Source organism: Rhinoraja longicauda, chromosome 40 (assembly GCF_053455715.1).
Source record: "Rhinoraja longicauda isolate Sanriku21f chromosome 40, sRhiLon1.1, whole genome shotgun sequence".
NCBI lineage: Eukaryota > Metazoa > Chordata > Chondrichthyes > Rajiformes > Arhynchobatidae > Rhinoraja > Rhinoraja longicauda.
The window spans coordinates 12,407,380-12,430,120 of record NC_135992.1 but is presented as its reverse complement, the minus strand read 5'-3'; the positions used below and the strand labels follow the sequence as shown (position 1 = coordinate 12,430,120).

The 22,741-nt window shown below is 45.3% G+C and overlaps 3 protein-coding genes across 3 annotated transcripts; 2 read left to right on the top strand and 1 right to left on the bottom strand.

Annotated features, from left to right (window-relative positions):
* The first annotated feature begins 1,379 nt into the window (after positions 1–1,379).
* Positions 1,380–6,566, top strand: mpst (mercaptopyruvate sulfurtransferase). The gene is made up of 2 exons (XM_078430842.1): positions 1,380–1,982; positions 4,711–6,566. The coding sequence occupies exons 1-2, from the start codon at positions 1,397–1,399 to the stop codon at positions 5,010–5,012; spliced, it is 888 nt and encodes a 295-aa protein (XP_078286968.1). The 5' UTR covers positions 1,380–1,396; the 3' UTR covers positions 5,013–6,566.
* Positions 6,567–7,210: 644 nt separating this feature from the next.
* On the top strand, positions 7,211–15,097 carry rps19bp1 (ribosomal protein S19 binding protein 1). Its single transcript, XM_078430851.1, has 4 exons — positions 7,211–7,341; positions 8,866–9,027; positions 10,658–10,755; positions 14,613–15,097. The coding sequence occupies exons 1-4, from the start codon at positions 7,287–7,289 to the stop codon at positions 14,742–14,744; spliced, it is 447 nt and encodes a 148-aa protein (XP_078286977.1). The 5' UTR covers positions 7,211–7,286; the 3' UTR covers positions 14,745–15,097.
* A 4,575-nt stretch (positions 15,098–19,672) lies between these two features.
* LOC144611623 (cyclic AMP-dependent transcription factor ATF-4-like) lies at positions 19,673–22,493 on the bottom strand. Its single transcript, XM_078430841.1, has 3 exons — positions 22,333–22,493; positions 20,763–21,074; positions 19,673–20,515 (listed from the first exon to the last, which is right to left on the bottom strand). Exons 2-3 carry the CDS (start codon positions 20,971–20,973, stop codon positions 19,755–19,757), a joined length of 972 nt encoding a protein of 323 aa, XP_078286967.1. The 5' UTR covers positions 20,974–21,074; positions 22,333–22,493; the 3' UTR covers positions 19,673–19,754.
* Between the last annotated feature and the right edge of the window lie 248 nt (positions 22,494–22,741).

Genomic DNA, 22,741 nt, shown 5'->3' with positions numbered 1-22,741 from the left:
GCCTGAAGGTAGCAGTGGGAATTTCAGTGATGTTTTCAAGAGAGAGTTAGATTTAGCTAGGGCTAAAGGAATCAAGGGATATGGGGAAAAAGCCAGAAAGGGATACTGATTTTAAATGATCAGCCATGATCATATTGAATGGCCCACTCCTGCACCTATTTTTCTATGAGAAGAGGGCATGGCAGGGATCCTTGATGGTAAATGCTGCCTTCTTGAGACAGTGCTATAGGTTTAACCTCAGGGTCAGGAACAGCTTCATCCCCAGGGCCATAGCTGCCATGAACCGGTGCTGCTGAGCCGGATGGTCACATCGCACAGTGAAACGGCACAGATCTACTTGCACTTTATTCTGTTTTAAAACTGTTTCTAATTTGTTTCATTGGGATGTTTAAATTAATACTGATTAGCTAATGAATTTATTGCATCGTATGGGCGGTGCATTCTCAATCTCGTTGTACCCCTGTACAATGACAATAAAGATATATTGTATTGTATTATAGACAATAGGTGCAGGAGTAGGCCATTCGGCCCTTTGAGCCAGCACCACCATTCAATGTGATCATGCCTGATCATTCTCAATCAGTACCCCATTCCTGCCCTCTCCCCATACACCCTGACTCCGCTATCCTTAAGAGGTCTATCTAGCTCTCTCTGACTGAAAAAGTGTTTCCTCATCTCTGTTCTAAATGGCCTACCCCTTATTCTTAAACTGTGGCCCCTGGTTCTGGACTCCCCCAACATTGGGAACATGTTTCCTGCCTCTAACGTGTCCAACCCCTTAATAATCTTATATGTTTCAATAAGATCCCCTCTCATCCTTCTAAATTCCAGTGTGTGCAAGCCTAGTCGCTCCAGTCTTAACCTAGTAAACCTATGAGGAGACTTGAGGAAGGTTTTGTTTTAACCCAGAGCGCGATTGAAATCTGGATTGCCCCTGGCTGGTGAAGATCAAGCATAGTATTTAGTCCAACAACACAGCCCAACTTGTTCATGCCAGCCAAGATGCCATCCTATTTAGTCCATATATCACTCTAAACGGTGTATTTTAAATGTTTATAGTACCTGCCTTAATTACCTCATCTGGCAGTTTGTTTTTGTATAGCCACCATCCTCTGAGTGGAAATAGAAAGTTCCACCCAAAAAAAAAAAGTCGGACATTTGGAACAGCACTGTTTCTTTTTGTTGTTGTTTTGAAATTGCTTATTTTTATTGCTCTTATTGCTGGACTGTGGGTGACCTTTCATTTTTCACTGCACATCTAGTGACAAATAAACTTGACTTGACTTAATGGGGTTAGTACCTCTGGAATACAGTTGGGCGGCGGGGGGGGGGGGGGGGGGTCTGTTTCCTGTGAGGGGAGGGACTTGGGAGGGCGGAGACGGAGACGGAGGCTGCAATGGCGTGGGTGCGCAGTGTAGTATCCGCAGCCTGGCTGGCCGAGGCTGTCCGCACGGCCAAGGCGGGAACACTGCGGGTGCTGGACTGCTCCTGGTATTTGCCGACGGTGCCGCGCGACGCCAGGAAGGAGTTCGAGGAGCGGCACATCCCGGGAGCCGTCTACTTCAACCTGGACGAGTGCAGTGACCTCTCGTCGCCTTACGAGCACATGATGCCTCCGGCCGACCACTTCGGCCGCTACGTGGGCGCCCTGGGCATCGCCAGCCGCACGCACGTCGTGGTCTACGACGCCAGCGACCGGGGGATGTTCAGCTCCCCGCGGGTCTGGTGGATGTTCCGGGTCTTCGGCCACAGCCGGGTGTCGGTGCTGGACGGAGGGCTGAAACTCTGGTGCCGCCAGGGTCTGCCGGTCACAGCCGAGGCGCCACCGCAGCCGTCACCCGCTGCTGGCTTCGAGCCGCAGTCCCGCTGCTGGGTCAAGAACTACGAGCAGATCCTGCACAACATTGACAGCAGGGAGTTCCAGTTAGTGGATACCAGGTCCTCGGGCAGGTTCCAAGGCAGCGAACCCGAACCTCGACCAGGTTTCTCAACTCTTCCATCATGAGCTCCCTGCTGTGTTAACCTCGTGACCTGTAGTGCATTGCATCTTGTGTTTTGAAACAAACGATTTTTGTATAAGATAGCCAGGTTCAAAACCCTATAGGCCATTTAGGGAATTCAATTTGCATATTATTAATTTGGAATTTTGGGAAAATATACAGAATTAACAGCCACAACAGGAAATCATTTGTCCATTTATTCACAAAATGCTGGAGTAACTCAGCAGGTCAGGCAGCATCTCGGGAGATCATCTCAGCATCTCGTTTCAGGTCGAGACCCTTCTTCAGACAGGGTCTCGTCCCTGAAACGTTACCCATTCCTTCTCTCCCGAGATGCTGCCTGACCTGCTGAGTTACTCTGAAGAAGGGTCTCGACCCGAAACGTCACCCATTCCTTCTCTCCCGAGATGCTGCCTGACCTGCTGAGTTACTCCAGCATTTTGTGAATAAATCGATTTGTACCAGCATCTGCAGTTATTTTCGTATACAAATCATTTGTCCATTTGCTGAAATCTAAAAGTAACCCCAGTTAGTTCCATACAATAGCTCTCTCGCTTGCAGACTCTTTATCAAATACCTCTGGTCATGACTAAATCTGCCTCCTACAACCTCTTGGCCAGATAACCACATTCAGCAGTGCAGAGAGGAAAATGGCTAATGCTTCACCCTAGTCATCCACAGTGTGGGTACAACGATCATCTCTACCCTGGGACACTTGACGGTCACCTTTCTTTTGTCATCCAGGACTTCACTTCATACTCTACCTGGGTGTACATCTGATGCCAATACTTTTCCTCTTATGATTCTATGTGCCTGATCTGGCCACAGACCATACCTTCCCCATGCCCCTCTCTGTTTCTCAGATTATGTTAATTATTTGCATTTGCTTGATGGGATAGCACTTTATTAATTAAAATTCATGACATTGCAACTGGCGCCAGTGAATGTTATTGACCATGTCATCACTTTTCATATCTGATTGTAGAAACAAAGAAACTGCAGGTGCTGCTTTCTACCAAAGATAGACACAAAGTGCTGGTACTCAGCGGGCCAGGCAGCATCTCTGGAGAAAAAAGATGGGTGACGTTTCGGATCCTGAAAGAGAGTTACCCAGCCCTTTGTGTCTATCTTTGAAATGGAGATTGTGTTGATCTGTGCATGGCATCTTCTCAATGTAAATTCCCTCCTCAATGTAAATTTCCTTTCGATCACGTCAATCCAGGCAATTTATGCAAAGATCACCAAGCTAAAAAGCTTGGCGAAACAATAAGTCTGCATGGATCTGCAAAACCAAATCCGATTCTCATTTCTTGACGACTGTTCCACGATCACTACCTAACATCTTGTAATTGTGGATGTGAAGTCAATGGGGATTCAGCTCACGTTTTGTCATTGTTCACCACAGCACCACCTGTTGCAATTCTGTAAAATGTTCAACCCACCTCAATTTAAATTATGATCATAGTCGTTAGTTTGTTAGTCACTGTGGTCTATTTGCTCTATGTTCTTCCCTCTCGGTATGAATACCCACTGTCACCAAAAAAGAATTATATTGCCTGTTAGATAGAATGTCTCAATATAAAACGACCACACCCCAGGAGTATTTGTATCCTCAATCTTTGATTGCTTATTATGTAAACATCGTGAATCATCACCACTGACAACTAAGGTGACTTAGAAAAGTCAATATCATAATAAGACCTGGGTGACAAATGAAGTCGGTGGTGTGACTCTCCCCGCATAACACACCAAGGTTAGAAGAGACGTTGAGAGGGGAAAAAATGTAGTTGGCTGAGGTTTCAAAAAAATTTAGGATTGGGGAAAATGTTTGAGAGTTGCATAGATATGCTGCCCACTGTTTGTTTCTTCGCTTCACAGGTATTACCTCCAAACTCTCTTCATCAGTAGACTGCTCTCTCTAATCCACTAGTTTGTTCACTTTCCTCTGAGATACTTCCACACAATTCGTCTCAGTCAATCTCTCTGGCAGCAAGTTCCACATTCCTGACATTCCCTAAGCAGAGAAGTTCCTCTTAAATTATCCTCTGTTTTAGTAATGGCTGCCAAATATAAGGCCCATCGTTCTTGTCACACCTTGAAATTAAAAATGTTCTTTATAGCTACTCTACTATCACACAATCCCTATACTATCATAGTATATCCATGTTCTCTAGAGATGCTGCCTGACACACTGAGTTACTCCAGCACTTTATGCCCCATTTCTTTAATCAAATAATATGATTTTCCTTGCATAGATTAGTCTGAGCCCACCAACTCCACTGGGGTGGAATGATTGTAATTATCCCTTTCGCTTTTCAATGTTCCAGGGTACTGATGCCACAGGCATGGTGGAGTTGGAGCTAAGAGGAGGAGTTGCGATTTTTGATTAGGGAGACTTCACAGCAGAACTTAGAGAGGATGTTCTTGGGGGAATCGTCCAGTGAGGCTATATGGGTGGAATTTAGAAATAAGAAGGAGGTGATAGCTTATGCGGCCAATTTTATAGGTGTTACAAAAATAGGTGGAGGAACAGGTAGTGTTGATCAAGCAGAGTCTCTGTATAAGGACTTGAACAGGTTGATAGTTCATAAATTATAGGAACTTCCCAGTATTTGTTAGTTTTCATTTAATATTTCTAACATGCATTAGAAATTTTGCATTAATATTTTGCTTTGAAAAAGCTCACATTTTTTTCCTGCCGTACTTCCAGGTTACGATTCCGGTCACATCCCTGGCAGCATCAATATCCCCTTCAACGATTTCTTGGAATCGGAGACCCTAAAATTCAAGAGCGAGAAAGAGCTGAATAGCATCTTCACAGAACACGACGTTGACCTGTCGAAACCACTGGTGGGGATGTGTGGCACCGGGGTCACTGCCTGCCACGTTTCCCTCGCTGCCCACCTCTGCGGGAAAGAGGATGTGATGATCTACGATGGCGCCTGGGTGGAATGGTTCACAAGAGCTGACCCGAGTTACATCATCTCAGTGAAAAATGAGAAAACTGAATAGGCACCACTGAACATCAACCATTTGGATTGTACCTCTCCCCTTCTGAGATCTTTGAAAAATTAGTGAGTCTCTTTTCAATTTTTTTAATTATTGCTAGGGCACATTATCTCTTATTCAGTTGAGAGTTAGGACAAAGGAATCTTTAAAACTAAGCTTGTAATTTTACATTAAAGGTTCCATTTGCCCTCTTAACAGGCTATTCCAAGTACTTGGCTAGTATTTTTCATGGTGGCAATAGCATCTTCCTCCACACTTGTGGATTTATGAAGTTGGTGTATAAACCAAGGGGGGAAGTTTGGGTTGGTAATTACCTTACTAAAGACATTTTTTAAATCTTACTTATCCTTGGAATATTACTGCTGAGGTGACCCGTTGTCTTGTCAAATACATTTCATTGTACCGTTGCCCCTGTGCCAACCTACATATGACAAATAAAATGTATTATTATTATAAGAGCCAAGGTGACCCCTCCCCAAGATGGCGAGGGGAAAATTTTAACATGAGAGGAATGTATAGCAAACATCACACCATACCAGCCTTAGTACTCAGATCCCTGGAGGCAGACCTGACCCCTTGATTTGTGATTCGTGTGAGATTGTTCTCAGTCGAGTCAGCTGCACAGTAAAATATCAGGTCACACAGTAAATTACTTCAAGAGCACAGCCATGTTTTCTGAATGAGACACAAGTCTTTCAATTTCGGATGCCAGAAGATCTCAGAATCAGAATAACCTTTATTGTCATCCAAAAAAACAAGTCTTTTGGACGAAATTCCGTTACCCACAGTCCAACAATAAGAGCAATAAAAAATAAGCAATAACACACACAATCACAAACCAACACAAAACAAAAAAAAGATACATCCATCACAGTGAGTCCTCCAGTCACCTCCTCACTGTGATGGAAGGCCAGAATGTCTTTTCTCTTCCCCTGCCGTCTTCTCCCACGGTCAGGCTGTTGAAATTGCCACGTTCCAGGCCGTGCCAGACGGTGAAAGGTCCGCAGCGTCTGAATGTCGTTGATTTTCCAAATGACATTGCCAAAAGGGAAAAGTGGGATATTGGGCAGTTTCTGAGCAGCTTTCAAAAGTGAAGCATGACCCAGCTAGGAAATGAATTTATCCAGCACTTTAGCTTAGATCCTGGCTCCACCCTGTCACTAAGTTAAGCCTTGGCAAGCAATGCTAAAACGCATCCCTTCAGCAAGGAAGAAATATTGGATGTGGGAAGGAAGTAATTAAATTGAAACGGATGGAAAGGACATTGTAAAGATGCAATAATACATGTGATGAATTAGCACAAGGTAAAACCCCCTATCATTCCCAATTAATCAAATTAAGAATAAAAATAGCCTCCAAACTAATTTTACATTTTGAGCTGCCAAGGATACGCAACAGTATTGTCCAACGTATAGGGCAATATACTAACCTGGAATCAATCTCAGAGATTTGAATGTATAAAAGATTAAAACTGTGGAATTGTCAGAACAGCTTGTGCCTTGGTTTGTTTATACTCGACTTATCATTGAAATAAAGGTAAGACAGGAAATATAGACATGTCTGCTTACTGACTGAATTTACTTCACATTGAATGCTACAGAGAAGAACAGTGGTTTAAACCGAAGATAGACACAAAAAGCTGGAGTAACTCAGCGGGACAAGCAGCTGAAGAAGGGTCTCGACCAGAAACATCATCCATTGCTTTTTGTGTCTAACTTATGTGAACACATGAACCATTCCACATTTCCTTGTTTCCAACTGCTTTGATCTAATTAGCATAGTGGGGGTTCTATTCATTCATTTGTTCTATATCTCTCATACATGAGTACAATCAACTGTACAATCATACATGAGTACAATCAACACCATACCCTTCCATATCTCTAATCTCCCTTTCCCCTGACTCTCAGTCTGAAGGGTCTCGACCCGAAACGTCACCCATTCTTTCTCTCCTGAGATGCTGTTACTCCAGCATTTTGTGAATAAATACCTTCGATTTGTACCAGCATCTGCAGTTATTTTCTTATACTCAGTCTGAAGGGTCTCGACCCTGAAACGTCACCGATGCCTGTCCCGCTGCCCAGTTTTTGTGCCCATCTTTGGTTTAAAACAAAGTTCCTTCTTAAACAATGAGTGGGGGTTGTTGATCCCCACAGGTGGCGCTGTGTCTGGAGGACTGGAAGGCAGGCGGGCGGGTGGGCGCGGCGGCAGCGGCAGGGGGCGCTCCCGGTCACCCGGAGACCGCGCAGTGGAAGCGGCTTCACCGGACGCGGCGTCATGTCGGCGGCGCTGCTCAGAAAGGGGTTGAGTCTGATGAGCGACGACGTGAAAGGTAACGGAACTCGGCCACAAAGGTTCAGTTGGAGCACCGGCGGCCGGTGCCGTTGGGAGAATGCGGCCGCGGGGGTGAAGAAGGAGGAGGTGGACGGAAGACGCCATTTAGCATCAGGTCCCAATGGCCGCTCGCCCGCGGCGCCTGGCGTCGCTGTACTGGCCTCCCAACGCAGGGGGCGCGGTGGAAGTCCGCTGTAGCGCCCCCTTGTGATGCGACGGAGAACAGCGGCGATTCGAGTCAGAGTGATAGTGTGGAAACAAGACCAACAAGACCTGCCAACATGTCCCAGCTGCACTAGTCCCACCTGCCTGCGTTTGGTCCATACCTCTTTAAACCTGTTCTATTCATGTACCTGTCTAACCTTTTCTTAAACATTGCGATAGTCCCTGCCTCATCGACCTCCTTTGGCAGCTCGTTCCATACACCCACCAACCTTTGTGTGAAAAAGTTACCCCTCAGATTCCTATTAAATCATTTCCCCTTCACCTTAAACCAATGTCCCCTGGTTCTCGATTCACCTACTATGCTCAATCCCTAAAACTCAGACCCTCTAGTCCTGGCAACATCCTCGTAAATCTTCTCTGCACCCTTTCGAGCATGACATCTTTCCTATAACATGGTGCCTAGAACTGAACACAATGCTCTAAATGCAACCTCACCAACATCTTATACAACTGCAACATGACCTCCCAACTTCTCTACTCAGTTTTCTGGCCTCCCAGTGCAGGGGGGAGATGGGGGGCACAGATGGGACCCCCCTAACAACTAGCCCCAGCAACACAGAATGTGGCCTCATAAGTTCATAAGTGGAGGGGGCAGAATTAGACCATTTGACCCATCAAGTCTACTCCACCGTTCAATCATGGCTGATCCAAAGACGTACAGGTTTGTAGGTTAATTGGCAAGGCAAATGTAAAAATTGTCCCTAGTGGGTGTAGGATAGTGTTAATGTGCGGGGATCGCTGGGCGGTGCGGACTAATCAAGAATCTATCTATGTCATAAAAATATCCATTGACTGGCCTCCACAGCCTTCTGTGGCAATGAGTTCCACAGATTCACCACCCTCTGACAAAAGACAGTCCTCCTCATCTCCTGCCTAAAGGAACGTCCCTTTATACTGAGGCTTTGGCCTCTGGACTTAGACTCTCCCATTAGTGGAAACATCCTCCAGCTTTTTGTGTCTGTTTCTGGCACTGTTTATTTCACAGTTCAAGTTGCCTTGCTGATTTATAACCAATGAAGTACTATCAAAATGTGTAGTCATCTGGAGGCACAAGGAACTATAGATGCTGGAATCTTGAGTAAAATCCAAAGTGCTGAAGAAGCTCAGTGGGTCAGGCAGCATCTGTGGAGGGAATGGATGGGCGATGTTTCAGGTTGGTGCCCTCCTTCAGCCTGTGAAGTCGGTGTTGTAGAGTCTCTCGCTCTTTAAGCCAGAAACATTGTAGTCCAGTGCTACTCTCTCATTGTCATCCTATGCACCCTGCTGCAGTGACCGACCCCTCCTTACTGTGTTTCAGTTCAAGGACCAGGCAAGAAGGCAAATCGAGGACAACCATCTGCTGCTGGCCGTTTGGCTAACACAACCAAGAAGGGAAGAATTAAGCAATTGGAGAGGATTCGCAGACAGCGGGAAACGAAAAAAGCTACCGTCAAAGGGAAAATAGTTAAATCAGCACTGGGTAAGTCTAGTTTAGAGAACAGGCCCTTTGAATGTGCGCTGACCGGCGATCCCAGTTCACTAACACTGTTGCACACACACTAGGGACAATTTACAATTTTACCCTACAAACCTGTGCGTCTTTGGAGTGTGGGAGGAAACTGGAGATACCGGAGAAAACCCACGCAGGTTGCAGGGAGAACGTACAAACTCAGTACAGACATGCACCCATTAGTCGGGATAGGTTTATGTTCATGAATCCCTACCAGGGAAAGAAAGATGCCTTCCATCCCAGGCTGGCCCACTGTTGGCTTATGGCAGATACATTGCTGGCATGATGACATTTTGCTTCTTGGGAATGGGACTCAGGGCTGCTGAATGGCCTGGAAAGCCAATTTGCTTTCATTAGCGGCTTGGGACTTTCGACTGAATAGGGTTGCGATATCATTTCAAGAGGGCCGTTAAAATCAATCAGCAAAACACAAAGTGCTGGATGAACTCCACAGGTCAGGCAGCATCTGTGGAGGGAACGGGCAGACAACGTTTCGGATCCCGACCCTTTTCAGATGGCAGATGATTGGACAAAAGACAGCTATGAATAGACAGAAGGAATGAGACAAATGGATTCTGGAGTCGCAAATTGTGAAGTTAGAGGAAGGAATGGAGGTGGAAGAGTGGGAGTGGGGAGAATGTAGAGAAAGACAAAATCCTATCAGCGTGGAGATAGTACAATATTCAACTCTGACCCAATATTCAGTAAAAATATACAGTATTAAATATTCAATATTAGGACTGGTGTTTCAACTAGCCCAGGTTAAAGTGACAGGTGGGATCTGGAACTGGTTTAACGTTGTTAGTGAGTCTTCTGGCCTTTGCTCACTTCCACAGAGACGTTTAGAGATACAGCACGGAAAAAGACCGTGCTGTTTACATTCACATTTATACCAAGCCAGTGTGGGAGGATACCAAAGATCTTGGCGAAAACCCACTCAGGTCACAGGGAGAACGTACAAACTCCATATAGACAGCATCGGTAGTCATTATCAAACCCGGGTCTCTGGTGGTGTAAGGCAGTAACTCTACCGCTTCGCCACCGTGCTGCTACTAGCGTGAGATGGTTATTGTGCAACATAAACCAGCTACTGCACCAGGTGCACTGTTTGTTTACACAGCATAGTAACCTGCCCAACCCTGATACTGCTGGCTGGTTTCGGCTCCGGTAGTTCACCTGGTATCCTTAACAGGAAGCATGTGCTGACACTGTTGTTAAAGTTCATCCCCATTCGAGATCAAGTAATCAGCAGCTGCAGTTATGTTCTAAATAAGGAACCAGTGACTTCACTCTCTGCACAGAAGATCCATCACAGACGCGGTCTACTCAACCTGCCCCCTAGTGGTTTATTTTTAGTTCAGAGATACAGCGAGGAAGCAGACCCCGGCTCACCGAGCCCGCGCCGACCAGTGATCCCCACATATTAACACAGGGTAGTGTTTTTGGTACCACAACTTTTCTAACAACTTCATAATTTGGAAGACCTCAAAAAGGACTTTTCTCGGGAAAAAATGTGAGCAGGAGTACAGTCCTGCTGACAGATCAGCGCTTGGTCCTAGTTCCTGATTCCAGAACTAACGAGTCCCGTTTCCCTTCACAGAGGAGTATAAGAAAAACAGAGCCACTGACCATACCGAGGAGAATCTCCGATATATGCTTGGGTGCAAACAACTGACTGAGAGCAGCATTACTCAAAAGGTTTGTATATCCAATCCATCTCCTGTCGAAGATAAACACAAAGTGCTGGAGTATCACAGCGGGACAGACATCATCCTTCGAGAGAAGGAATGGGTGATTTTTCAGGTCGAAACGCCATCCGTTCCTTCTCTCCAGAGATGCTGCCTGTCCCGCTGAGTTACTCCGGCATTTTGCGTCTATCTTCGGTGTAAACCAGCATCTGCAGTTCCTTCCTACACATCTCCTCTGTCACTCTCCCAGCTCTGCTGGAAGGTTAAGGTCCCACACAGAAAAAGAGAACATCTCCCAGATGTTCTAGTGGGCAGATATCCTAGGGTGACGGAGGAACTGAAGGAAATCCACATTAGGCAGGAAATGGGGGTAGACTGATGGGACTGAAGGCTGATAAATCCCCAGGGCCTGATGGTCTGCATCCCAGAGTACTTAAGGAGGTGGCGCTAGAAATTGTGGACGCACTGGTGATCATTTCCCAATGTTCTATAGATTCAGGATCAGTTCCTGTGGATTGTTGGGTAGCTAATGTTGTCCCACTTTTTAAGAAAGGAGGGAGAGAGAAAACGGGAAATTATAGACCAGTTAGTCTGACATCAGTGGTGGGGAAGATGCTGGAGTCAATTATAAAAGACGAAATTGCGGAGCATTTGGATAGCAGTAACAGGATTGTTCCGAGTCAGCATGGATTTACGAAGGGGAAATCATGCTTGACTAATCTTCTGGAATTCTTTGAGGATGTAACCAGGAAAATTGACAGGGGAGAGCCGGTGGATGTGGTGTACCTTGACTTTCAGAAAGCCTTTGACAAGGTTCCACATAGGAGATTAGTGGGCAAAATTAGAGCACATGGTATTGGAGGTAGGGTACTGACATGGATAGAAAATTGGTTGACAGACAGAAAGCAAAGAGTGAGGATAAATGGGTCCCTTTCAGAATGGCAGGCAGTCACTAGTGGAGTACCGCAAGGCTCGGTGCTGGGACCGTAGCTATTTACAATATACATTAATGACTTGGATGAAGGGATTAAAAGTACCATTAGCAAATTTGCAGATGATACAAAGCTGGGTGGTAGTGTGAACTGTGAGGAAGATGCTATGAGGTTGCAGGGTGACTTGGACAGGTTGTGTGAGTGGGCGGATGCATGGCAGATGCAGTTTAATGTGGATAAGTGTGAGGTTATCCACTTTGGTGGTAAGAATAGGAAGGCAGTATTATCTGAATGGTGTCAAGTTAGGAACAGGGGACGTACAACAAGATCTGGGTGTCCTTGTGCATCAGTCACTGAAAGGAAGCATGCAGGTACAGCAGGCAGTGAAGAAAGCCAATGGAATGTTGGCCTTCATAACAAGAGGAGTTGAGTATAGGAGCAAAGAGGTCCTTCTGCAGTTGTACAGGGCCCTAGTGAGACCGCACCTGGAATACTGTGTGCAGTTTTCGTCTCCAAATTTGAGGAAGGATATTCTTGCTATTGAGGGCGTGCAGCGTAGGTTTACTAGGTTAATTCCCGGAATGGCGGGACTTTCATATGTTGAAAGAATGGAGCGACTAGGCTTGTATACACTGGAATTTAGAAGGATGAGAGGTCCTTCTACAGTTGTACCGGGCCCTGGTGAGACCGCACCTGGAGTACTGTGTGCAGTTTTGGTCTCCAAATTTGAGGAAGGATATTCTTGCTATGGAGGGCGTGCAGCGTAGGTTCACTAGGTTAATTCCCGGAATGGCCATGATCGCATTGAATGGCGGTGCTGGCTCGAAGGGCTGAATGGCCTACTCCTGCACCTATTGTCTATCTTATCGAAACGTATAAGATTATTAAGGGGTTGGACACGTTTAGAGACAGGAAACATGTTCCCAATGTTGGGGGAGTCCAGAACAAGGGGCCACAGTTTAAGAATAAGGGGTAGGCCATTTAGAACTGAAATGAGGAAAAACTTTTTCAGTCAGAGAGTTGTGAATCTGTGGAATTCTCTGCCTCAGAAGGCAGTGGAGGCCAATTCTCTGAATGCATTCAAGAGAGAGCTGGATAGAGCTCTTAAGGATAGCGGAGTCAGGGGATATGGGGAGAAGGCAGGAACGGGGTACTGATTGAGAATGATCAGCCATGATCACATTGAATGGCGGTGCTGGCTCCATGGGTCGAATGGCCTCCTCCTGCACCTATTGTCTATCTCAAATTGGTTACTGAAGTGTTGGAAATTGGTTAGGATTGGAGTCTTAATGTGAAGATCATGACTTTCCCCACTGAAACTCAGGGTTGTGGGTTCCAACATTCCTCCAGAGCACATCATGTCTTTCCATTTGAGGTTAAATCCTAGTCCCATCTTGTGTACTTTACCAGGGACGTGTGATCCTTTAGATCTGGTAGGTCAGGTATGTAGGTTAATTGGCTGGGTAAATGTGTTAATGTACGGGGATCACTGGGCGGCACGGACTTGGAGGGCCGAAAAGGCCTGTTTCCGGCTGTATAGATATGATATGATGATATGATACATGCGTAGGAAAGGTTCAGAAGGATATAGGCAGGTGGGACAAGTGTAGATGGCGCATGTTAGTCGTTACGGGCAAGTTAGGCTGAAGAGCATGTGTCCGTGCTGTACAACTCTTCTTCTTTCGTGCCCATCATTCAAATATTACATCAGTAGTAATCCAGAATTAGCTCAGGACACTTCCAGTTTCCAGCCCCACGACGTGGACGCTTCTGTTATGGGGCCTGTATGACTCTATGACGCTATTTTGACATAGAGCACGGAAGTTCTTCCTGTGTGACAATACTTTTCCCCAACTCCAAGTCCTTCAAATGATTTATTTGACCATTGTCACACTGCTGTTTGTGAGAACTTGCTGATCACATGTGACACGCGTTTTAACATGAACGAATGGTACTTTGTTGTCACATGTGCATGTCACCGTGAAACCATACACAAAAATATGCGAAGTGGCAAATTCTAGGGCACAGACAAAGTTACAACGTGTTCAATGTAGTCCCAATGGTCTGTCTTGGTTCTCGGTGGCATTGCACCAATGACTGCACTTCAAACATACCATTTTCCATAGTTGCCTCCTCAGGGCTCAAGGTGCATCGTTGTGATCTGGCACCACACTTATCCATGTTGAGTGCACGGTTGTAATGGGTTTCTCAATTGTTCTTTGGTTTGGCACCCCTCTAGTTAGCATGGTGTCTGATCCAGTCTGCGTGGTGCAATGCCTTCATGCATACACTAGAACACTTACCAGTACGTTGCCTCCATATTCAAGGCAGTTCTGAGTGGCTAAAATCTTTCATACTGAGTTCCTTGTTTCTACATTAAGACTGACCTAGTTACATTCTTGTCAATCTTCTCTCTAATACCAAAGGAGAAATAGTGAGGAGTGGGACTCATTCAAATTATTTTTCCTGTTGTAAATGGTTTTTGCTTCTGCCGCGCTAACTTCTAACGGTGCTAGAAAAATAAAACGCACCTGCTGTGTCTGCCCAGTAGACAGCTAGTGTTCAGTTTAGTTTAGAAAAGCAGCGTGGAAACAGGCCCTTCGACCCACTGAATCCGTCCTGACAATCGATCCCCACACACCAACACTATCCTACACACCAAGGACAATTTGCGATTTTCCCCGGCCAATTACCCAGCAAACCTGTATGTCTTTGGAGTGTGGGATGAAACCAGAGCACCCGGAAAAAAAACCACGCAGTCACGGGGAGAATGTACAAACTCCGTATGGACAGCACCTGTAGTCAGGATCGAACCCGGGTCTCTGGCGTTGTAAGGCAGCAACTCTACCGCTGCGACATTGTGGAATCGTGGAAGGTGTTTATGTGACCAAGATCGCTGTGTGATTATAATGCTGGGCACCTTGCTTATTCATAGGTTGTGACGTACAGTCGAGGCAGAAAAGCAAAGGATCGTCCAAAGTTAAAGAAAGTGAAGAAAGAAGAAACAAGTATTTTCTCAGAGCGCGATTTTAAGAAGTTTGAAAGGGAATATTTTGGAGCATCTTAAACTTGGCAGCAGGTCGGTTTTGACTGCTCGGCACTTGACTGTGGTATTATACTGGGACTGATGGACAGAGCCAAAGAAAAATCCTGCAGCTGCTGGATATCTGAATGAAAATGCTGGAAACACTCAGCCAGTCAGGCAGCATCCGTGAAGAGAATTAGATTCAACAGACTGGTTATCCTTCATGAACGAGAAATGTTAACGCTGTTTCTCTGCATGATGCTGCTTGACCCATGTATTTCCTACTTTTTTTGTGTGCCACTGATGGTTGAAATATGTTAAAAAATATTTTGTATGTGTGTCTTGCACAGAATGAAAATATAACTCCTGAAGTCACGGTCTGGTTGTACCTTCTGCCATTGTTAAGTAACTGCTGTATGGACACGGGATTAATAGTTGCATCAAAAACAACACAAAGTGCTAGAGTAACTCAGCAGGTCAGGCAGCATCTCTGGAGGACATGGATAGACTACATTAGGGACCTGAGATGTGAAACTGAGTCTTGGATGGTTGTAAGGATGGAGGGTTGTAGATCCCAGGGGAAATGTAGACTGCAGAAGGTTATAAAACTTGGGAGCTTGTAGATCACAGAAGATCTCGAAAGGGTGACACAAAATGCTGGAGTAACTCAGCGAGAAAAGGATCTCCAAAGGGTTGTAGATCTCACAGGATTATATATCCTGGAGGGTTACAGGTCTCTGCGAGGTTTGGAGGAAGTTACAGAGCAACGGAGGGTAGTGTGCCTATGGAGGGATTTGAAAACAAGGATAATTTAAAATCAAGTCATTACTCAATCAGGAACTAACACCGTAAATATTACAGGTACAACACAAAGTGCTGGAGTAACTCAGCAGGTCAGACGTCATCTGTGGAGGGAGTGGTTAGGGACGTTTCGGGTTGGGTCGGTCATTTGCACTAATGTCTTGTTTTCTAAGATCTTGCAGAATTTTACGTATAATTTATGTATTTGTATGTTTGTGATGCTGCAGCAAGCAAGATTTTTGTTGTACCTGTACCTCGCCGTACTGGTGCGGGTGACAATGAACGTTGCCCTGGTATCTGTGATATTGATATTACAAGAAGCCAGGCACATCCGGCTGGCAGCCAGCTCCAGCGTTACACATCAATTAAGAACAGCTTTGAAATTGGGTGGGGCAGAACATGTGGAAACACACCTCATGACTTGTACACTGGGCTGAGCTAGAATGATATCTGGCATCTCTCCCTGTAGCTTGAAAATGTGCAGTGTTTAACTCCTTAAAGGTTGTTCCAAACAGCACTCCTGAACAGTATCCAATGAGTAGTGGTAGAGTTGCTTCCTTCCAGCACTAGAGACCCAAGTTCGATCCTGACTACGGATGCTGTGTTTGTACATTTTCCCTGGGTGCTCCGGTTTCCTTCCACATTGAAAAGACATGCAGGGTTATTTTAGGTTAATTGGCTTCTGTGAAATGTCCCTAGTGTGTAGAACTAGTGTATGGGTGATCACTGGTCAGCGTGGACCGAAGGGCCTCTGTCTATGCTGTATCTCTAAAACTTGGGGGCAATTGTCCTCGAGGTGAGAGGGACAGTATGATGCTATTTGAAATGAGATCAATTGATTGACCAAATGGTGCCAGCACAACAACCTGGCTCTCAATGTGAGCCAGATCAATGAACTGATTGTGGACTTTGGAAGAGGAAGGATGAGAACCCACAATCCATCTTGTTTTTCTCAATGGGACGATTTGTGGAGTCAAAAACGTCAAATTCTTGGAAGTGCATAGTTCCGAAGATCTTTCCTGGACCCAGCACCTTGATGCAATTTGAGTCGCTGCCTCAAAAAAGCAGCCAGCACAATCAGACATCCACACACTCATTTCAATTTCATTGTTCCAGTTCACATCATATAACAATTAAAACATTCTTCACTATTTGACTGTCTCATGAACGAACCTTAAAAGGTTTTACTGTGAATGCAGCCTGTTCTCAATCACAAGAGGCTCGAGTCACAGATGCAGCTGTTACACCCTTTGCCTCCCTGCCCCCACAGGGAAGACATGCTCATACAAACCCTACCACAACTTCTCCCTGACTACTGCAGGGCTAATGACTCTTTCCTCAAATGTGGTTAGAGCAAGAATGTAGGGGCCATCTCCCTAAAACAGTAAGCTGATAATTTACTTTTTTAATGAGAGGTTGTGGAATAGATTAAGGAAGAACACACCCTCAGCCTTCCAATAAATTACTGGGTCCCTTAGCCCCAATTGACAGGTTAATAAGCACCTCAGTTGAACATTGCGACTTCTACAATGCTCCCGCTGTCTGCCCTTTTGAATTAAAGTTCAGGAGTCTATCAACCTATAACTAACACCCTCAGGGAACCATTACCAACTTGCTTGCTACTCCCCTGCAATGTATTTGCTTTCATCTCAACATTCAGTCACTCCAATGGGGGCATTAATTAGGTGTAAGAAGTCCCTAATGTCAAGGCTCTAGTGCCAAAGGGTTTGACAAGTAGCTGTGAGCAAGATAGCAGCTCAGCTCCGTCGTAGCAGCTGCTCGGATCACAGCAGTCATTACCCAACTGCCTCAAATTACTGTGGAATTTGTGGTCTGTTGAAAAAATATATAGAACTTAGTTGAAATATGTGGCCTGTTGAGCAACGGCAGATTCTGATATGAGAACGAGTTCTGCAGCTGTAAATGGAGAACTGTATGGAGTGTACACCCATTAGACTAACTATTCCTGTTTTTTTACATTTCCACCCCTCTCTACACCAATAACAACTACTGCTGTTGCAGCCCAAGCAACAGTAGCAACCTTGAAGGCATAGGTATTATTTTTGCCGCAAGAGTGTTTCCAAACAGAAGTGGGATACTGTGGTTTGTTGAAGAAGAGTTAGGAACAAATGACTCAAGAGTTTGGTCAGTGGCTTCCTGAGGCTCAGTTGTTGCACATTGAGAAGTGCTTTAATTTTCTGGAGGTGTAACACTTTACACAAGATCCCAAAATCAATGCAATATTGAGTCTGAAAGATTATGCTGTTCGGGTGGTGGGTGTATGGAACAAGCGGCCAGAGGTGGTAGTTGAAGCTGGAACAATCCCATAGTTTAAGAAACAGTTAGACAGGTACATGGATAGGACACGTTTGGAGGGATATGGACCAAGCACAGGCAAGTGTAGCTGGGACATTGTTGGCTAGTGTGGCTGAAGGGCTTGTTTCCACACTATCACTCGGACTGTATTCGTAAATGGATGAAAATCTTTTCTATAAACAAAGACACAGCTTGTATGAAAAAATAACAGCAAGGACTATAATGTATCAATTGTTTGTAAAATATCTTTGTATGAATTACATTCACACATTTTTCTAATCTTCTCTACAAAGTGATATTTTAATAAATGCCAGTTGATTTATCAGGGCAGTCAGCGGCATCAACCACTACAGTCCAGGGACATTTAATTCCCCACTTTTCTGCCAGATTACTTGAGGAATTAATTATTGAACAGGATGTAACAGAATAGTGCCATGGGATCCCTCCCACCTACCTCAGAACACACAGGCCTTGGTTCAACATCTCAGTTCTGTCCTAGAATGTGCAATATTTTCTGGAATGAAATGCAAACCTCCTAAATATCATTTAGGAGCAAGAGAGATCCTCACTAGGCACAGCTGCCATTAGGATCAGAAAGCAAAGCAGGTTCTTCCCTCTGTGGGGATCACCTGATGGGAGTTGTTGAGCAGAGGAAGAGCACAAATGGACCTTGCATTCTGTACATCTGTGGGAAGCTCTTTGCTGGTCTGAATTGTCTCTTTATCCACTCCTCCAACTGGAAGCACATTCATTCAGTCGTCGTCTCATTCTGGACTTGAGGCACTTTGGATGTACTCATGGGGCAATCACAGGTGAAAAGTTAGGAGTAAATTACTTCACACCATCTTCTGTACTACAATCCTTTGTAAACCATTGGCGGCTATGCCTTCAACTCTTGGAAGTTATCTCTCCTTTCATTAGAATCAGGCTTTCCATTAATGGTTGTTATCCGCCCACTTCTGACTCAAGACTACTCGTGCTCCTCTGCATACCTTTAGACAGTTCAGCGTGGTTATGGCAGCATTTCATGCCTCAACAATAAAGGCAAGCTAGCTGTTCCACATGGTATGTATTATTGTAACCAAGATCGTGAAAATATTTCTACCTTCATCCTAATTCTTATCAGAGACTGTTGAGAAATTCAAGGACCTTTGCAGTCTCAAGCAGTGATCTAAATCTTGATATTTTGTTACCTGTATCCAAACTAGCTAATGAAACTTCTCTCCAGGTGCCACCTGCCCTTCTGAGCATTTCCAGTAATGCTGATCCCACAGCTCCAGCCACCAGGTTCAATTCCAACCATCAATGCATATTCTTTGCAATTGCATGGGTTTCACCTGCTTGCTTAAGCTAACAAAAGCTGTGCTTTGACTACAATAAAGTTCTAGTGATGAACAAGTTGAGTTGATGGGTACAGAATAGAGAATGCAAAGTCAGATTATTAATGTGTTTTTTAAAAAAATCAGTTAAATTGCTATCTCTGACATTGAAAAGGTAAGATTTTGTTCCATTTACCAAACCCCGTGCCACCTCCTTGAATTAATTGTATCAATTACATTTTCCTATCTGCAGTTTAGATTGGAGTCAATATGTCAAGCATTATTTCAACTGATTACTTTCAATTGCCAATGGTAGGAACCACATGAACAAGGGATTGAAATATAACAAATTGTGGCAGGCAGGATTAATTTGCCAATATAAAGTGTTCATAAACCAAGGTGGGACAAATGGATTAATGGAAAATACATGCCACTCGCCACCTTAAACCAGAAAAACAAACAAATCTGAAATATGTAGCTAATGCAGAAATGGAAGGGAGTTGGAGTTACAACAAATCAAGACATTGCAAGTGATTGTTGTTTCACATTTTATTAAAAAATACCAATATTTAAACAACGCTACATATATGCACAAAACTAAACCATTAATGCCATATTACAAGCTTTTTTTACTTTTACCTTTCCAGACCTCTTCTATCAAGCCCTTTAAATATTGGATCTCTTTAGTCAACAAATCGGCTTTTTCGTGCAAGGTCTTATTTTTCTTCTCCAATAAACTACACTCTGTAGATATAGCACCGTGTTCGTCCCTCTTCTTCTGTCTATATCGTGTTGCTGCACTCTTGTTCTGTTCCATCTTCTTCAATTTTTTTTCCACGCTCTTCAGCTCCGAACAATTGCTTTTGAATTTTGGTGAATTCCCTACAGTTTGCACACCAGGACGATCATATGGTTTAGACCTTGCAGGGCTGTAGTCATTGAGTACGGACATGGCTTCAGGTGATCTTTCTGACACATTTCTATCTAAAGACTCAACAGGGGAATGAGGGGGGCTGGAACCAACCCCACTATCAGAATCCAATATTGGCCCTTCGTCTATTTCTGTGCAGGAATCCTGCAGAATGGACGACGGAAGCAAAAATAAATCTGGCTTTTCCTCTACATTAATCACCTTTTCTACCTCCATGTCGTCGGGGAATATGCAATCTGGAACTGCATGGGCCAGCTGATCTAACCCTCCAGGGGAATTTGGGACAGACTCAAGGTCAAGATCAGCTACCTGTTTAGTTGACAAGGGATCAAAAGGCAGCTCTCCCAGAAGGCCACAAGAACTGTCCAAGACAGCCAGCAGATCTGAAGAGGTGTCAAAGAAATTCACCTTCTGTACCATCCAGTCCAAGCCGGTGAATGCATCCCCTGGAAGAAAAAAGAAATCGCAGTCAAATTTGTCAGTCAATGAGGTTTAGCTAAAGGATCCAACTATATAGTTATCATTTTTGTACATAAATTCCTGATACTTGTTATAGGTACCATCCAATAGCTCCACATTAACATTTCCCAGTTTTAGTACTAGTTGAGACAATTCCAATACTGCTCATAAATTCTAAAGGTTGGCCTCTGAACCATCAGCAAACTTCAATCAATGCTACATTTGTTAACTTACCCACATTACATGTGCCCAAAGAGTCAATACATGGGCACTGGTAGGACAATTCACTTTCCTCATTGCCACCAAACTGGTGAGGTCTGAGGCAAGGCTTCACCGGCCCGGCCTCCAGATCTGTGTGGAAACACGGATCCTCGTCAGCCATCAGAAACGGCAAATCGAGGTGGGACATATAGTCCATCATGGATGAATCTGACCAAACTGACATCTTTCTGTACTTTGAGATACTCTTCGAGAGAAAACACAGTCTTCAAGTCGAGTGTTTCTAAGCTGTCGACTACAGCAAAGCTGAGAAGCCCATTGTGGAACCTGAGAACAAACAAAAGATGGTTCAATGCATTAAAGTGTATCACTGTATTCAGAAAAAGGCTTAATTTACCAACCAACTCTTTATAATGTGTAGTCCTCTTGTACTCCGGTCTTGACCCAAAAACATCGCCTGTCTGGACAATCAGTCCGACCTGGAGCATCATCTGTTCTCCAAGGATGCTCAGCAGGGAAACTATAAATTCTGATTTACACCAAAGACACAAAATGTTGATTGCACAAAATCCACCGATTTGGGTGCCTGCCAATGCTATTTAAGTTGGGCATAAAATGCTGGAGTAACTCAGTGGGACAGGTAGTAGGGTCTCGACCCGAAAAGTCGCCCATTTCCTTCTGTCCAACAGTGGGTAAATTGTCATAATTTCTGCGTCGATTGCCAGCAGTACTGGGAGCTGCCGTTTCATTAAATTGCTCATCGTCCACTCCACGCGGACCCCGACCCAACCAACCCCAGGCGAAGTGAACTGGAGACCAAAACTAAGGAATTGAACAAAGGGAAAGGATCGAGGAAGAGGACGGCGGAGCCAGGCGGACATGCCACGGTTCTAGTTGTTGGGAGGGAAGTGTAGAGCGGACATGCCCCGCCCGGCGGGAGGGAGCGCCCTGTTCAGCCGCTGCCACGTTTCACTCGGTCGGCGCCGCCATCTTAACCTCGCCGTCTCCTTCAGCTCCGACCCTCAGGGGGATGAATCCGCTGATCAAACCCGGCTCGACGACCGTAAACCTACTCCCCCCATGTCATACAATGAAGGAGGATCTGGACCCGAAATGTCACCCGCTCCTTCCCTCCAGAGATGTTGTCTGCCCTGACATGTTGCGTTTATCTTCGGTGTAAACCTGGTGGATCTGCAGATCCTTCCTACATTCCCCTGCCTTGTCACTGTCCAGAGCCCGGGGAGGCGATCAAATCGACGCCGTTTCTTCCTAGCAGACCCCTTCATACTCCTTTTTAATCTTTCGACATCGCTGCCTTTCACCCTCGTTTTCTACCTCCCTCTCCCCCTCCTCACCCGCACATTCACCGCTCACAAAAGCAGATTATTAAACTATTATAAAAGATTCCTTTGTATTCGGCGTCGTTTAACGTTGAAGCGGGTCCCCGTCCCGCCGGCGGGGAGGGCGGGCGCGGCACGACCGCCGCCATGTTATGTCGCCGCTCGCTCGCTCCCGAGCGAGGGTGGTTTGCCTTGAGGAAAGACGGGGAAACGGCTGAAAAGGGAGTCTTTAGCTTAATACTTACGCCATTTTGGAAAGAATGCACGTCTGCCCAGTGCTGTGGACTGTTGCGTTTGGCCGCTGCTACAGTTCTATTGAGCCGCCATGCCGAGGGAGAGAGGCGGACCCGCCAAAACTCTGAATGCTAATCGTCAAACTGCCACTGGAGGAGCAATGAGGAGAATGCTCCGCGCGTCTCCTGATATAGACACGACCGCGTTACACACCCCGCGTCCCTCCGCGCACGTCATCACGGTATAGTCCCACCACCAAGACCGCCACAGACCGCGCCTCTCAACTTTAATCTCCGATTTTCTATCGTGTCTACAACGGTTGGAGGTGATTTGTTTTTATCCCGCGGCTGGGGAGGGAGGAATTTTTCCTCTTTAGTACGGTGGAAAAGGCGGTTGGTCCCGTCTGGGATCACGCGCTCG